The 12,968-nt window shown below is 38.5% G+C and overlaps 1 protein-coding gene across 1 annotated transcript in view; it reads right to left on the bottom strand.

The window, feature by feature from the left end:
* Nucleotides 1–12,732, bottom strand: part of TACR3 (tachykinin receptor 3) — an 81,081-nt gene extending 68,349 nt beyond the window's left edge. Inside the window, exon 1 of the mRNA XM_059171769.1 lies at nt 11,842–12,732. Within this exon, the coding sequence (XP_059027752.1) occupies nt 11,842–12,389 (548 nt within the window). The 5' untranslated portion in view covers nt 12,390–12,732. The remainder of the gene's footprint in view (nt 1–11,841) is intronic.
* Nucleotides 12,733–12,968: the final 236 nt, after the last annotated feature.

The raw sequence follows: 12,968 nt of genomic DNA, 5'->3' as shown, positions 1-12,968 counted from the left end.
AGAATAGAGAGCCCAGAAATAGACCCTCAACTCTATGGTCAACTAATCTTCGACAAAACAGGAAAGAATGTCCAATGGAAAAAAGACAGCCTTTTCAATAAATGGTGCTGGGAAAATTGGACAGCCACATGCAGAAAAATGAAATTGGACCATTTCCTTACACCACACACAAAAATAGACTCAAAATGGATGAAGGACCTCAATGTACGAAAGGAATCCATCAAAATCCTTGAGGAGAACACGGGCAGCAACCTCTTCGACCTCTGCCACAGCAACATCTTCCTAGGAACAACGCAAAAGGCAAGGGAAGCAAGGGAAAAAATGAACTACTGGGATTTCATCAAGATCAAAAGCTTTTGCACAGCAAAGGAAACAGTTAACAAAATCAAAAGACAACTGACAGAATGGGAGAAGATATTTGCAAACGACATATCAGATAAAGGACTAGTGTCCAGAATCTATAAAGAACTTAGCAAACTCAACACCCAAAGAACAAATAATCCAATCAAGAAATGGGCAGAAGACATGAACAGACATTTCTGCAAAGAAGACATCCAGATGGCGAACAGACACATGAAAAAGTGCTCCATATCACTCGGCATCAGGGAAATACAAATCAAAACCACAATGAGATATCACCTCACACCAGTCAGAATGGCTAAAATCAACAAGTCAGGAAATGACAGATGCTGGCGAGGATGCGGAGAAAGGGGAACCCTCCTACACTGTTGGTGGGAATGCAAGCTGGTGCAGCCACTCTGGAAAACAGCATGGAGGTTCCTGAAAATGTTGAAAATAGAACTGCCCTATGACCCAGCAATTGCACTATTGGGTATTTACCCTAAAGATACAAATGTAGTGATCCAAAGGGACACATGCACCCGAATGTTTATAGCAGCAATGTCCACAATAGCCAAACTATGGAAAGAACCTAGATGTCCATCAACAGATGAATGGATCAAGAAGATGTGGTATATATACACAATGGAATACTATGCAGCCATCAAAAGAAATGAAATCTTGCCATTTGCAACAACGTGGATGGAACTAGAGCATATCATGCTTAGCGAAATAAGTCAAGCAGAGAAAGACAACTATCATATGATCTCCCTGATATGAGGAAGTGGTGATGCAACATGGAGGCTTAAGTGGGTAGAAGAATAAATGAAACAAGATGGGATTGGGAGGGAGACAAACCATAAGTGACTCTTAATCTCACAAAACAAACTGAGGGTTGCCGGGGGGAGGGGGTTGGGGAGAAGGGGGTGGGATTATGGACATTGGGGAGGGTATGTGATTTGGTGAGTGCTGTGAAGTGTGTAAACCTGGTGATTCACAGACCTGGGGATAAAAATATATGTTTATAAAAAATAAAAAATTAAAAAAAAATAAGATTTTAAAATAATTTTTTAAAATACTGTTTAAAGTTACTCATCATCTAATAAAAATGTACACTCCAAGAAAAAAAAAAAAAAAAAAAAAAAGAACACATGCCCTTTCCTCATATCTCACCACCACATTACAGTTAATATGATTTGGTAACTAAAATTATAGCTATGTTCTTGAGAGAACTAAATCCGGTAACTGAAATTTGTGCAAAGTGAGAAGTGCATGTATAAAATTGGCTATCTAGCATACGTGTTCTGTTTGTGAGGGGCTAAGCTATAAAATTGGTATCATTTTATATGTTTCTAAGCAGATGTCATTGCTGTTCATTAAAGATATTTATCAGCAATGGTTCTGTGACTGGTGAATGAGGATTGCCAGTAATATCTTGTATAGGAAAGATATTTTAATCTATTATTTAAAAATATTGGATTATCTTCATTTTATTTGATTCTGAAATATTATATCCTTTAACATGAAATTAAGATTATGTAAGTCTTTGTTGAAGAGATATAAAAAATATATTGATTTCAGATGTGAAATAGTTTAAGCTATTGAAAACATGATGCATAGTTTAGGAATTTTGAATATATTTTATACCATGTAGTTAGCTAATTGGAAAAAAACTACCTACATATATCCATTCAACTTGAAGGCATAAAAATCAGTACACATGGTACTGTACCATCTTTTAAACTTAAGAGGTTTATTTATCCGGGAATTCTAAATTGTAATTAATAGTACTTATTCAACATAAACACTCAATCTTATGAGTATTTTTTCTTCTTCAAAATTGTTCCTTATGCTTTGAAAATCTCGAAGTCTTTTTCTTTATATGTAATTCACCTGGATACTATAATCATGCACTAGACTGTGTAGGTATTTAAGATGTTTTATTTTTATTTAAATATTAACTGCTCATAGTCAATTTATTAGGAGATATTTTCTATTCCTCTGTACAATGAACTTTAAAGATGCTTCTATAATTTCTTTTCTGTTCTAAACTCTACATGTGCTTTCCCTATTATGTGTTTTTATAGTTATCATTAACTTTATTGTTCATTCATTTAATTGAAATACAGGTCTAGTCTGGTCCTCATGGAACTTATAACCCAGTAGGACAGACAGACAAAAAACAATAAGGAATAAAGATTAATGAATTACATAGTATTTCAGAAGGTGATACATTTGATAAAGAATAAAGCAATTTTAAGAAGTAGTACATGGAATGAACAATGCAGCTATCTGGAGAAAGCATCTTTAAAATAGCATGTAAGATGTGGAAATATGACTAGTATATTGCTGAAACAGAGTAGACTAATGATGGTGGAGCAGAGTGGTGGAGTGGTGAGTAGCAGTAGATAACAATAGAGAGTAACAAAGGACCAGTTACTACAAATTCTTGTAGACCATTATAAAAACTTTGATTTTGAGTGCCTGGGTGGCTCAGTGGGTTAAGTCGCTGCCTTTGGCTCAGGTCATGATCTCAGGGTCCTGGGATCGAGTCCCGCATCTGCTTAGCAGGGAGCCCACTTCCTTCTCTCTTTGCCTGCCTCTCTGCCTACTTGTGATCTCTCTCTCTGTCAAATAAATAAATAAAATCTTTAAAAAAAAAACAAACAAACTTTGATTTCTATCCTGAGAGAACTGGAGAACTATTGGATACCTTGCTCATGGGAAAATGATCAGATTCATTATTAACAGGATCACTCTGGTGGTTTCTTTTAGAACGAACCAAAAAGAAGCAAGAGTAGGAGTAGGAAAACAGTTAGGAGAGAAATGAATTGACCAAGACTAGGGAGACAACAGTAGACATCTTAAGAAGTGATTAGATTTTACACGTATTCTGAAAATAGGGGTGTTAGATTTGTTGATGGATTGGATATAGAATATGAAAGAAGAGATGAGTTAAGAATATGTCTAAGAGTGGGACGCCTGGGTGGCTCAGTGGGTTAAAGCCTCTGCCTTCGGCTCAGGTCATGATCCTAGGGTCCTAGGATCGAGCCCCGCATCGGGCTTTCTGCTCAGCAGGGAGCCTGCTTCCTCCTCTCTCTCTGCCTGTTTCTCTGCCTACTTGTGATCTCCATCTGTCAAATAAATAAATAAAATCTTTAAAAAAAAGAATATGTCTAAGAGTTTTGACCTGAGGCTCAGATTTTGACCTCAGAAGACTGCAGGAGGAGCAACTTTGGAGGAAAGTCAGGAACTCAGTAAAGTCTGGAGATACCTCAATCTCAGTAAAGTCTGAGATGCTTGTTAGACATCTCAATGGTAATGTAGAATAAGTTGTTGGATTTAAGATTCTGGAATACAGCTGAGGGGTTCAGCTAGATATTAATTGGTATCGTTTAGTGTATGAGCCATATCTACATTGTTTGTCCCAATTGTACCATACCTATACAATGTTTAGTACTTAAAAGGTACTCATGAAATACGTGTTAAGTGACTACAAGTATAATGAATTGTGTGCTGGTAAATGTTTAACTATAGACACTCCAGGAAAAAAAAAAAAATCAAACAGAAAACAAAACTTCTAATTTCTAATGTTTGCAGATTTTCGTGGTGTAAACTCTTACCATGATTTCAGGCTACCAAAATAACATCACTAAATGCAGAGTTGGGAAGAAATGTGTGTAGTTGATTCCCTCATCAGTATAAACCAGCTCCAGGATAAAACTAGGACCACTCTTGGTTAGTGATATAATCAGTCTTGTTTAATGATTTTTGACTTCCCGCAATTCACTTTCCCATTCCTTCCTATTCTTTTACTATTTAGTCTATGATCTTAAATATGGGTTTAAAATAATACTATCTTGAAGGATGTGTCAGGAGATGGGTGAAAGAGGCAATGGGGATTAAGGAGTGCACTTGTCATGATGAGCTCTGGGTGTTGTATGGAAGTGCTGAGTCACTACACTATACACCTGAAACTAATATAACACTGCTTGTAAACTGTGCTGGAATTTAAACATTTTTTAATTAAATTTTTTAATGTTTTAAAATAAAATAAAACAAAATAAAATAAAATGATAAAATAAAATGTCTCTCCCCCCCCAAACAATCAAATACATATTTCCTTTAATTATAGGTGTGCATAAAAGAGAATTTTAAATAAGCTTGATACTTGGGCAGACAGGAAGAAAAGAAAATCTCGTAAGTGATAATGAAAGCTCAAAATGGGGGATTTAAGCAAATATTTAAAAACCTGTATCACATACCAAACTAAGTTTATCCTTGTACCTTTAGCCAGGCTTTTATATTATCCCACACATCTGAGATACTATTATGCAACTCCTGGGAAAAAGATTTCAGAGCCTATAAAATAATGTATTATAACGTTAACAGTACTCTCTTGCCAGAGATTTCTTCATAAATTTGAATTTAGCCTAGAAAATGTGTTTTAAAATGTTACCATAAGACATCTACCACAAGAACGTCTATACAAAGTTTATTCAAGTTGCTCTGTTTTGGAGTCCCAGCTCTTTGGCATACATCTAAGTCACTATTGATTCTTTAAAAAATATTTACTTTATTAATATTTTAAAAATTTGTACTGTGGTAAAACATACATAAAATTTACCATTTTAACTATTTTTAAGTGTACAGTTCAGGCATTATGTACATTCACATTGTTGTGTGGCCTTCGCCACTATCTATAGAACTTTAATTAATTAATAATTCATTTCATATAAAAGAAGTAGATAATTTAAAAAGCACAAAACAAAATTCCCCAAAGTCTCACCATTCAGAGCAAATCAACCTTGTTGCACATATGGAATTATATCAGATTGTTAAATCCATAGTCTAAAAATCCCCCATGTGTTAGAGAACCTGCTGAATTTAAAATGGGATTCACACTCTGACCGTGTCTAATGAAATGGTAGGGCTGCAAACCCCAATTGTCTATTTTGCAGCATTTATTTAATGTACCAGTGAGCAAGCCTCAATAAAAATGATTTATGCTCAGAGTGATGAGGCATGGGGAAGAGGAGGTATGGACAATTCCCCATCCTGGACATAACATTTATGGCTGAGCCCCAAGGAGAGATATTTGCAAGTAGAAGATGAAGGAATGTTGGTCATTAAGAAATTGCTAATGGAACAAAGATTAGGAAAAAGATCATTCTTCTAAATTCTCTTTTTTTTTCTTTTTTATAAACATATAATATATTTTTATCCCCTTGGGTGCAGGTATGTGAATTGCCAGGTTTACACACTTCACAGCACTCACCCTAGCACATACCCTCCCCAATGTCCATAACCCCCACCAACCCTCAGTTTGTTTTGTGAGATTAAGTCACTTATGGTTTGTCTCCCTCCCAATCCCATCTTGTTTCATTTATTCTTTCTTTCTTTTTTTTTAAGATTTTATTTATTTATTTATTTGACAGATCACAAGTAGACAGAGAGGCAGGCGGGGTTCAGGGTGGAGGGGAGGCAGGCTCCCTGCTGAGCAGAGAGCCCTATGCGAGGCTCGATCCCAGGACTCTGGGATCATGACCTGAGCTGAAGGCAGAGGCTTTAACCCACTGAGCCACCCAGGTGCCCCCTAAATTCTCTTTCAACACAAATAGACATCACAAAAATTTCAGCAGAGGTTAAAGTTTGTAACTTAGGAGTTCGCAGATTCAGATATAACATGCCCCAAACAACAGTCTGGAGAAAGACATGGCTTCCTTCTCCAGAGAAACTGTCATGCTCTCTACCAATGTGATGACACTACTTTTTCTTTTTTTCCCTAGGGAGCCGGATGTGGGGTTCAATCCCAGGACACCAAGATCATGACCTGAGCTGAAGGCAGATGCTTAACCGACTGAGTCATCCAGGCATCCCTCCATTTTTTATAGTTTAAAATGTCAATATTTTATATGGTTTATTCTAACAGTTGGATATATTTTGTCAAAATCGTTCAGAAGTTCAATTTGCCAATATATTCAGGATATTTTTTCTTTTCTCTCCCTCTTTTTTTTCTTTCTTCCCTTCTTTCTTTCTTTCTTTCTTTCTTTTTTAGGGGGGGGCTGCAGAGGAGAGAGCAGGGGAGGGGCAGAGAGAGAGGGAGAAAGAAAATCCTAAGTAGGAACCCATCACAGGGCTCAGCCTCAGGACTCTAACATCATGATCTGAGCTGAAATCAAGAGTCAGACCTTTAACTGACTGAGCTGCATTAGGTGACCCTCAAGGATATTTTTCAAACCAAAATTCAAAGAACTAGAAACATTAAAAATCCACCCTCCCCAAAATGATCAAATAAATGATGAGGCACCTATGAGACCAAAATGAGATTTAAAAGTCACATGTTTGCATATAACATCAGTCCTCTGGAGTTTCCAGGCACACGTGTATAAATATGGTAACATTAACATAAATATCCACATTTTCTTAGTAATCTTTACTTGCAAACCACCTCTTGCCAGTCTCCAGTGATTTCAGAGTCCCTAGGGAGGTCTGATAATAGTTCATCAGTAGTCCTCTTCATCACTTCTAATCTCCCCATCCCACCCCTGCTCAGTGGGGAGTATGCTTCTCCCTCTGTGCTCCTGGCCCTCCCAAATAAATAAATACAATAAAAAAAAACTGTAAAAAATGACAATTGCATATGGCTCAATCTAAAACTATATGTAAAAAATGCCCTGTTCATTATATACCTACCAATCTCTGCCAATTTTAATAGATGGAGTTGAATCTCCTTTATAATGAGATTGAATGAACTTTGATTTTCATTTGTTTAATTACTCTTATGATTCATTTATTCAGCAGTCTGGATTCTGTGCTTACCGTGTGCAAACCACTGTCATAAACGTAAGGATACAAAAAGCACTAAGGTCAAAATTGAACCCGTCTTCATGGTGTTTACAAGTCTATTAGAGGAAATTATTAATCAAATATTCTTAAAAATAAATATTAAATTTAATATATGAAAGCTGCCATGACTACCATGTGCTAAGATGTCTATAAAGAGACATCTAATTAAATTGGGAGGCTCATGGAAGGTTTCCTGGTGAATGTGACATTTTAGCTATTATTTAAAGGAAGAGTAAGTAAATGTAACTAATGAGGAGATGGCAGAAGGGAATTTGAAATGGTAAACTGTGTTCAAAGACTTTGTGGCAAAAATAAAGCACCATATATTCAGGGACTCAAAGGAAGATAAGAGTGCCTGGGACAGAGATTGGGTCATTTGAGTTACAGTAAATAATATCCAATATTTATAATTTTTTCAATAAAAGTTTAAGAACAGTTTATTAAATTAAAAATGACAATAATGTGACACTATAGTAATTAAAAGAAGGACATCTGTGTTTATGCATGTATATAAAGTACTATGCACCAGAGTATGTGTGTATATATATTATACATATATGTGAGATTTTATAAATATATCACAGATGAGAGTTGAAATATGAATATGAAGATCATAGGTTGGCTATATTTGGGGAGTAGGATAAGCATACATAAATTTAACTTTCTTACATTTATACTTTTTATTTTTGCACTGTGCATATGCGCCTCTCAAAATGAATGAGTGAAATAATACATTGGAATAAAAGACTGGTATAGAGGATAGATAAGGATCAGAGATTGGGAGCTGGAAGGAAGATGATTTGGAGAGCTTTAGCCCTAACTTCACAACTTTGAGTTATCTGCTTCTCAAGCTATATCCAAAGTTTAGGTGAGAAAAATACTCCTTGGGGAAATGTACTTTATTCCTTCTTGTAGTTTCTTCAATGCATCAAACCTGAACATCTGGAAACTGTTCAACTAGAGAATTGGTACTCTGAGGACTTTATTCACTGAATGCTGCTTTGGCACCTGCCTTTAGCTCGCCCAGAACACTTAACAAACACCTGTAGGAGACCAGCTTTTGCATTTGTGACAGTTGTGTTTGAGGACAGTAACCCCACTATTACCCATATGAAAAAATTCTTAAAACTCAATACTAGAAATTCCTTACCTCTTAAAGAATGTGTATGTATTGCTTTTATGGACAGTGTATACTCTATTACTAATTGTATTTTTTTGCAGGTATATCAAGAGTCACAGATATATCTGAAGTTCAACTTTCATTAATGATTAGAACTCTAACTTTGGGAATATCTATGCTATAACTTCACTGTAATTTTGTTTGTATTTCTCCAGTCTTAATTTTTCATTCATTTATATTTGCCTATAATTGCGCAGATTATTATGTATCTTTACAATCCAGAAGAAAACCAATTACATGACAGAAAAAAAATGGGAGTTCTTTATTCAAAAGTGAAAAATAAGGCCATGAACTTACTTGGGGAGAGAGAACAAAGTTAGGACAAACTCAGGCCAGGGATTTAGCATTCAGGAACCTATGTATTTAACCACTACAAAGAGGCAGAGAATGAGAAATATAAGCATGGAAGACAGACCATGGGTACATGGAAATTTAGAAGGCAAGAAGCATTGAGGCACCTGGTAGAAATGCTACTGAAAAATCAAGGAAGTGAAATGCCCATTGGGTTTCACAACTTATCTTCAGAGAAGGTGTTGGGAGACAAATTCAGATTTGAGTAGCTTGAGGAACAAACGGCAGGTGAAGAAATGGAGATATGTAATGTAAGTAGCCTATAATTTTATACTTGTTAGACATTTGTTTTCCTAAACAGAAAGTTTATGTTTTTTGTTCTTTTTATATTAGTATTGTATCTTCTAATTAGTGTGCTAAATGTGTTATGTTTTAAGATTTTGTCTTTACATGAGGTCTGTTAAATATGCTGCAAACTCATTTTCAACATAGTTTTTCCCATTACCGTGAATGTAACCTTGGTATCTACCAGAGTTCTGCTAGTTATAGAAGTGCCACTTGGGATTATATCTTATGCTATGATGATCGTATGTTTCACCCATTCAATTAGTGTATATATATATTGCTTTCACTATGTGACCCTAATTAATTTTATAAGACTTTGCCCCATAATTTTAACAGAATGTTCAGAGCTCACTACAGCAGTAATTTTAGTAGATATAATGGGTCATTTAAAAAAATTTTTTAAAGATTTTATTTATTTATTATTTATTAGAGAGTGAGAGAGAAAGAGAGACTGAGTACACAAGCAGGCAGAGAGGCAGGCAGAGGTGGAGAGAGAAGCAGTCTCCCTGCCTCTCTGCCAAGCAAGAAGACCTGTGGGGGACTTGAGCCCAGGACCCTGGAATCATGCCCTGAGCCGAAGGCAGCAGCTTAACTGACTGAGCCACCCAGGCTTCCCAAAATGGGACATTTTCAAATCTTTGGATGACAACTACAAATTATAGAAAGAGCCAAAGATTCACAGTAAATTTCCTTGAGGTAATATTTCCCTAAACATAGTTTTAGTTACTCTTTTGTAAATAAAGCAGAGAGAGAACAAATACTCTTAGGCTAACCTCATCCCATTTATCATCTGGGTTAAATATTGAGTCAAGTCTTACTGTAGCAATTAAAATAACTCCAAGACCACTTCAGATTTTGTCTAACTGTTGGCAGAAAATAACTGGAAAAATAACCCTTTTCACTCATCAGAATTGAAAAACCAATTTCACACACACTAAATTTTCATTAAACCTTATAAGGAATTATTACTATTTCAAGAAGCTGTGAGAGTTTTATAACATGATATGCTAATTCCCCTGCTGGTCCCATTTAAAAAATCACATGTTTACAAGTAATTAAAAAAAAAGAAAGAAAGAAAGGGAAACCAAAAAAAAAAAGGAAGATGCTCAAACTAAAGGAACATTTGTTTTTATCTTGGAGCAAGATTAGAGGCAGTTTCCTCTATTCCTCAGTTGGAGTTGATTTTGTTCCTTCTTTGTACTCACTGCTGTCCCTACAAAAGTGAAGGGGTTAGATACAAGATTAACAGTTTCAGAGCCTTTTTAAAAATGTGATTTTGTGCTTATTTATCCTAGTTAGTGGCTACTAACCACTGCTCCTTCAACTTAATCCTTTGAGTCTAGCATGTGATTGTAGTTCTTACAGATTTATGTTTTCAATATCTCTGTGCTATTTCAAAATAGTAAATACAGAGGATGGATTTACAGAAAGAACTTGTTTTTTCTTATTTTATTTCTTAATGGTGTCTTAATGTAGTAAGAATATTAAGTCTCATTTTATTTTGTTAATACTGAAAAAAGTGCTCTTTTCTTTTCATGGTTAAGAACATTGAGACTTGAGGGTCGCCTGGGTGGCTCAGTGGGTTAAAGCCTCTGCCTTCGGCTCAGATCATGATCTCAGGGTCCTGGGATCAAACCCCACATTAGGGCTCTCTGCTCAGCAGGGAGCCTGATTCCTCCCCTCTCTCTTTCTGCCTGCCTCTCTGCCTACTTGTGATCTGTCAAGTAAATAAATAAAATATTTTAAAAAAGAACATTGAGACTTGAACTTAAAATTACATTCTCCCTCCTCTGTCCCCTATGCAGCTGCCTGCAGGTCACAGAACAGAGATGAATGAACCAGTGTTGTTGGTTTTTAGAATAATATTGATTAAAGTGTAATCAGCTTTCAATTATAAGTGGGGGGTTTCCACTGTCTTAATACAAGTATGCATATTTCATAATGTTCAATGGGAGAAAGTAGGTGCAAGAGAAATTTTAAAAACTTAAATATGGGAACAAATATTGGAGGTCTATCAGGCTTCTTTTAATTGCTTAAGAATTTCAGAATCCCCACTATATATGCAGGAGCATTCTTAAAAATTATCTTAAATAGCTATAAAATGGCAGTTCTCATTTTTAAACCCTTTGTTATTTAGGGTCTTCCCTCTATCATCCGAAACATTGGCTGTATGTAATCTTCCAGGAACAAGGTGTACCCAGCTCATAGCCTACTTAGATTATTAAAAGTGAAATCTAACCCAACTTCAGCATACAACGGTCTTTTGGAGGGGCATTGTTACCTCTAATGGGTGTTCCATGACTGGGAGGACAAGCCAGTATTGGCCTTGCAACAAGAATAGGGAATAGGGTGGGTGGGGATGAAGACCAGCAGACTAGAGAGAGGAGAAAAGGTGGGGGGGTGGTGACTCATTGTCCATTTCTCTGACAGAACAGTGATTAACAGAAGGAAGACCAAAACATAGTTTTACAGAGAACATAAATTTTGCAGCAATTGTTTGAGGCCATTTGGGAAAACCTGCTAGTATTGTTTCTAGCTGAGTTTGTCCTACTGGGAATGATGCATTTTCCCCATCTCCCTCATTGGTCTTCTCAATCCCTCTAGATGCGCTTAGTGGGACCAAGGGTTGTGGAGAGTGGGGGAGGCCATAGAAGCAGAAACTGGTTCAGCCAGTTGGATGAGGATCTATGGGTTAGTTACCTCCTTTCTCCAAGAACTCTTTCCAGGCCCTTTCCTTTTATCAAATCCATCTTGTCACCATGTCACTTGGTGAACTTATCCCACTGCTCAGATCTTCTCTCCCCCTTCTCCCCCCTTCCTTCCTATTCTCTCCTCACCTGTCCACCGCAATGGCCGTCATAGAGTAGATGCTGGCGAACACTGCCGTGATAGGAAAGAAGTTCTGGAAGCGACAGTAGTTGGCACCGAAGTACCACTCGCTGTGAAGCGCATAGATGAAGTTGACTAAGGTGTTGAAGGCAGCCATGGAGGCGTCAGAGAAAGCCAGGTTCACGAGGAAGTAGTTGGTGACAGTCCTCATGCGCTTGTGGGCCAGGATGATCCAGATGACAATGAGATTCCCGAAGACCGCCACGGCCACCACCACGCCGTATGCCAGGGACCAGAGGGCGATGCGCCAGGACGGCTGCACGAACTGGTTGGTGAGGTTGGCTCGGGGCTGCGTAGGCTCCGGGGAGGCTGCGGGCAGTCTCGGCTCGGAGGAGGAGGCGGAGAGGTTGCCGGCTTGGACTAGCAGGTGCAGCCACTCAGTCTCAGTCGCCCCTGCCGCCACTCCTGCGGCGAGCGCCGCACTCAGGTTCCCGGCGTTCGCGCTGGCTGTGCCCGCACCGTCGGTCCAGTTCGCGGCTGCGGAGAGAGAGCCCATCGCCGCAAGTCTGCAGCCCCGGACCTCCCCACTCACCGCCGCCAGCTAGCCGGAGCCGACTCCCTCGAAGTTCTTCTCTGCTTTTCCTAAGGGTCGGACCTCAGCTCCGCCTGGTCCCTTTGCTAATGGGCGGACCTCAGCCCCGCCTGGAAGCAAGGTAGAGAAGCTACCGCTGTCCTTGCTGGTTATGAGATGCTTTGAGCCAGCAGGTGATGGGTAGCAGGGGAGTCACTTTCTCTCCGAGGACTTTGCGACTGGAGCAGGCAGATGGATGAGATGCGAGGGAAGGGCGGTGTTAAGAGCCCTCACCAGCGGGGACGTCCGGGGTTGCCCCTGCGCTAGCTCCCGGGCACTGGCTGGAGAACTGGGGTTCAGGCGCGGCAGCGGGCTTTATAGTCTCGTTCAATCCCCTGCTCTGGTGACGTTGTGGGGGCCGCGGAGCTGACGAACCCCTTCGTGGGCCACGATTGCGCTCCTTCCCTCTCTTAGCATTTCATTCATTCGCTCCCTACTTGTATCCACCCAGCCGGAGCATGGCAGGTTGAGACGCTCAAGGAAAGCCGCACTTTCATAGTTGCA

The sequence above is a fragment of the Mustela lutreola genome, chromosome 1, assembly GCF_030435805.1.
Source record: "Mustela lutreola isolate mMusLut2 chromosome 1, mMusLut2.pri, whole genome shotgun sequence".
NCBI lineage: Eukaryota > Metazoa > Chordata > Mammalia > Carnivora > Mustelidae > Mustela > Mustela lutreola.
Note: the sequence above shows the minus strand (reverse complement) of the source record. Positions and strands in the feature narration are given on the sequence as shown.